The sequence below is a fragment of the Carya illinoinensis genome, chromosome 1 (assembly GCF_018687715.1).
Source record: "Carya illinoinensis cultivar Pawnee chromosome 1, C.illinoinensisPawnee_v1, whole genome shotgun sequence".
Lineage (NCBI taxonomy): Eukaryota > Viridiplantae > Streptophyta > Magnoliopsida > Fagales > Juglandaceae > Carya > Carya illinoinensis.
In genome coordinates this window covers 32,199,118-32,203,370 of record NC_056752.1, presented here as the reverse complement: position 1 = coordinate 32,203,370, position 4,253 = coordinate 32,199,118, and the positions used below count along the sequence as shown (strand labels likewise).

The 4,253-nt window shown below is 43.1% G+C and overlaps 2 protein-coding genes across 2 annotated transcripts; both read right to left on the bottom strand.

Moving 5' to 3' along the window:
* Positions 1-1,024: 1,024 nt before the first annotated feature.
* LOC122287844 lies at positions 1,025-2,395 on the bottom strand. The gene has a single exon (XM_043095528.1). It carries the CDS (start codon positions 2,393-2,395, stop codon positions 1,025-1,027), a length of 1,371 nt encoding a protein of 456 aa, XP_042951462.1.
* Positions 2,396-2,545: 150 nt separating this feature from the next.
* Positions 2,546-4,039, bottom strand: LOC122287689. The gene is made up of 2 exons (XM_043095516.1): positions 3,164-4,039; positions 2,546-3,064 (listed from the first exon to the last, which is right to left on the bottom strand). The coding sequence occupies exons 1-2, from the start codon at positions 4,037-4,039 to the stop codon at positions 2,546-2,548; spliced, it is 1,395 nt and encodes a 464-aa protein (XP_042951450.1).
* Positions 4,040-4,253: the final 214 nt, after the last annotated feature.

Genomic DNA, 4,253 nt, shown 5'->3' with positions numbered 1-4,253 from the left:
CTGGCTTGCACACCTGATGCCATGCCACCCATTTACGTTTCTTATTTCCGAGCGAAGACCCCCAAAGAAAATCTGAAAAAATCTTGTTAATCATCCCAAAAACTGCCTTGGGCACTTTTACAACCGACAAAATATGAATAGGCATGCTATTTAAAACATGCCGTAAAAGCAAAATCTTACCACCAAACGATAACATCTTACTCTTCCACCCTGCAAGTTTTTTTTGAATTCTAGCCAAGATGCCATCAAATAAAGAAATTTTTAGTCTTCCCAAATATAACGGAACACCCAAATATACACACGGCCAAGATCCTTCTTCAAAACCGGAAATACCTTTAAGATCATTTTTTCTAGCCAAAGACATATGAGAAGGGAAAAAAATTGTAGACTTACTTGGGCTAATTAATTGTCCCGAAATCTTCTCATAACGATGAAGAGTTGCCATTAGCCTTCTCATAGACACTCTCCCACCATTGGTAAAAATTAAAACATCATCCGCATAAAGCAAATGAGTGATAAGAGTACCTCCCCCTGGATGATAAGGTTTAACAATCCCATGATTGAACTTCTGATGTAACATGCACGAGAGGAGCTCCTGCGACAAAATAAACAAGTAAGGTGAAAGAGGATCTCCTTGCCGTACACCCCTCGAAGCCTGGAAAAATCCTTTCGAACATCCATTCAACATGATAGAATAAAAAGGAGAAGAAATAGTGTTGAAAACTAAATTTCTCCATTTTTCCGAGAAACCCAGTCTACGTAAAACTTCAAGAAGAAATTTCCAATTCACCCGATCATACGCCTTTGCCATGTCCAGCTTTAACATCACATTACCTCCTCTCACCTTCCTGCTCAACCCTTGAACTAATTCTTGTGCCAAGGCCATATTATCAAAAATACTCCGACCAGGAATGAACGCAACCTGTTCCTTAGATATAATTTTATCAAGAACAGGCGCCAGACGTGAAGCCATAATTTTTGTCATAATTTTATAAACCACTGAACATAAACTGATAGGCCGAAACTAACCAAATCCCATAGGTTCTTCCACCTTCGGAATCAACACCAAATTTGTCGCACCAAAAAATTTAGTGAAAGGGTTACCTTCAAAGACTTCCTTGGCCATGTCAACAATGTCAGCTTTCACAATATCCCAAGCCAAAGAAAAAAATGCAGCTGAGAACCCATCCGGTCCTAGACTACTATCCATAGGAATAGACCGAATAGCCCAATAAACCTCATCTTCCGACGGCAACCTACACAAAGCATCATTCTCCGCATCGGTAACAACTGGGGATAGCAACGCCAACTCAGGTTCCTGAAAACTAACATTAGACCCTGTGAGGAGGCTCTGATAAAACTGGACAGCCTCTAGATGCACTGCTTCAGCCGACTCTAGTGTCCTACCATCCTCCAACACCATTTTATCAACAATTTTATTTTTTTTCTTCACCCTCATCGCAGCATGAAAAAACTTAGAATTGGAATCCCCCTCAGCCAACCACTTAATGCGAGATTTTTGACAGGCTAACATCTCCTCCCGATTCACCCATTGTAAATGAGCCTTTTTAGCTTGTACCACCTCTTCTTCCACCTGCAAAGAAAAATTTGTCACAAGATTTTCCTCAAGGCGTTGAATATGATTTTCAAGTCTATTAATCTCCACCTCAACTCGACCAAAGACTTCCCTATTCCATTTTATCAGCACATGCTTCAACCTTTTTAATTTTCTACTAACCCGCACCATGGCACATCCCTCCACATACTCACCCCAACTCTGCTCCACCACAGATAAAAACCCATCATGAGATCCCCACATACGTAAAAATCTAAATGGCTTCACAATAGAAATATTCTTCTTAAACAAAAGAAACAGCATAGGAGCATGATCCGAAGATGACCGAGGAAGATAACTGTAATTCGACCCCTCAAACAAATTAATAAACTGCATATTAACCAAAATACGATCCAAACGAGCCCAAATACGCCGTCCTCCATTCCGCCCATTACACCAAGATAGAGTGTTACCACAAGAAGGAGGCTCTATTAAAGCACAAACATTAATCCAATCATTAAACTCAGCTTTAGCCCGAGGAGCCTTAAAAAGACCCCCAATCTTTTCGCTATCCGTGCGAATAATATTAAAATCACCCCCAATGAACCAAGGTTGTCCCTGCGGATCTTGTACCCTGAGATAATCCCATAACTCGACTCTTTTTTCCCAAAAACAGCTAGCATACACGAACGAAGAGAAAATATGCCTTGACCCAAACACAAACCAACCAGAAATAGCTTGATCAGAACAAGCCGTCAACTGAAAATCCACCTCAGACGCCCAAAACAACCAAATCTTACCCCCCACTTCAGCATTATTCACAAAAGAGGGAAAATCCATCCATCGTGCCCATCGACTACATTTATTTTTATTCAAAAAAGGCTCTAAAATAGCCACCACCAATGGTCGGCTATTATTTAAAATATGCCGAAGTCTAAACTTTGACGAAATAATACCCCTTATATTCCAAATCAATATAGACATAAAAACTCAAAGAAATTTTTTGGAACGTGTACGCCGTTCCAACGCAACAACAGATTTTTCTTTTCTCAACCCCTTTACCTTTTTTAGAGGTACATGCATGTCTGGATCTGATTCAAAAGCCTTTACAGCCAGTTCATTTAACTCATCATCTTGATCACCTTCCGACCCCGCTCGGCCATAATCCCTTGGCTCTAACCTTTCCGAAACCAAAAAATCTCCATCTCTATCCATACCCCCAAGCTCAAATTCTAAAGACTCATCTATCATTCTCAAAATACTTCTCGGCGCTGAAGTGTTAGAACTGTGCAGAGCCTCCAAACCTGAATCTGAAGACTTATCATCCTCCACATCACTCCATTTTGCTGGACTCCTATACGGTGAGTGGATCGGCAACAAAATTTCCAGCACCCCCTCCTGCTCCAACCCCTTTTCTCGAATGCATCCGTCTGCTCTCCTTTCCACCTGAGGCTCTACATAACTGTCAGAACCCATCTGCTGCACCTTCGTTATATCAGTAACCAAGACCTACGACCCACACGGAACACTATCTTTTTGAATCATATCACAAAAAGGCCCCTGTTTTTCCGAAATCCAGACCGGTTCCGCCGTGTGTAATACTGGTACCTGCTCTTCAACCCGATCAAACCCAATACCCAGCGGAGAGATAAAAATGATAGGGACGTTCTCTTCAACCTTCTCCTTTTGCCGTTCAGATATTTTTTCCAAGATCACCTGCCTCCTAGACATCGAACACTGACCTTTCTCAACCTGCCTATTATTCTGAGCAGATTTTTTCCCGTCAGATACGATTTCCTTCCAAACAACCTTTCCAAAAGTAACCTGTCCTCCTCCTCCTTGAACCTCCTTTTTCCTCTTGCTCATTCTAATCCGGTTACACTTATCTTCCGTGTGCCCCTGTTTTCGACAAGAACAGCAAAAACTGGGGACCGATTCGTAGAAGATTTCTTGGAAGTGACTAGTCTCCCCATGTGGAGCACCCAACCAGAATGATTTTCGTAAGGAGCCGGCCACATTAACCTCCACACAAATACGAGTTGCTTCCGGACATGTTACACAGGCCGTTGCATTATCCCTCTTCAAAAACTTTCCAATTCCATCACCTATGCTCCGTAAAATAGACTCCTGAAAGAAGTTTGGTGGAAGTCCAGGCAAAGACACCCAAACCGGAACCCAAGGCGAGTCTTCTTCCTCAATAAAATCAGGGGACCAATGGAATATCCTATACGGAACGCCCAGCACTTCAGAGTTTCCCCTAGCCATCACTGAAATAAAATCTTCCTCCATCACCAGCCGAACAAGGACATTACGTGGGTTCCTTAACTGCCCAATCACTGGAACAGCTCTCAGACCCCAACGATTTTGAATAAAGCTTCTGATTTGATCCAACGATGGCCTTCGCCTCAGAAACTTCAAGACCACCGAGAACCGAAACGGTTCCGCCGAGCTCTGTACCTCTGCTTTTGAGAACACAAAGTACATCTCTCCATCTAAGAATTTCGGCTCTCTATGCGGGATATTAACACACGGCAACAGTTGAGGATTGGTGCCCAGAACTTCTGCAAACCGACGCCGTGCTGGCTCCTAGCCAACCTTCCCATCCGTAACCTTCTCACCCAGCCCAGACTTGCTCAGGCCACCTTCCCCCACCTGCCCATCAACTGCCGGCGAAGGCATAGGGCCGGCGCCCTCAATG

Excerpts from the sequence above, each read along its gene's own strand:
- LOC122287844 (XM_043095528.1), bottom strand. The coding sequence starts at position 2,395 with ATGGATTTTCCCTCTTTTGTGAATAATGCTGAAGTGGGGGGTAAGATT.
- LOC122287689 (XM_043095516.1), bottom strand. The coding sequence starts at position 4,039 with ATGTACTTTGTGTTCTCAAAAGCAGAGGTACAGAGCTCGGCGGAACCG. Across the intron at positions 3,065-3,163 it reads TTGATCGGGTTGAAGAGCAG|GTCTTGGTTACTGATATAAC; the intron begins GTACCAGTATTA and ends TGTGGGTCGTAG.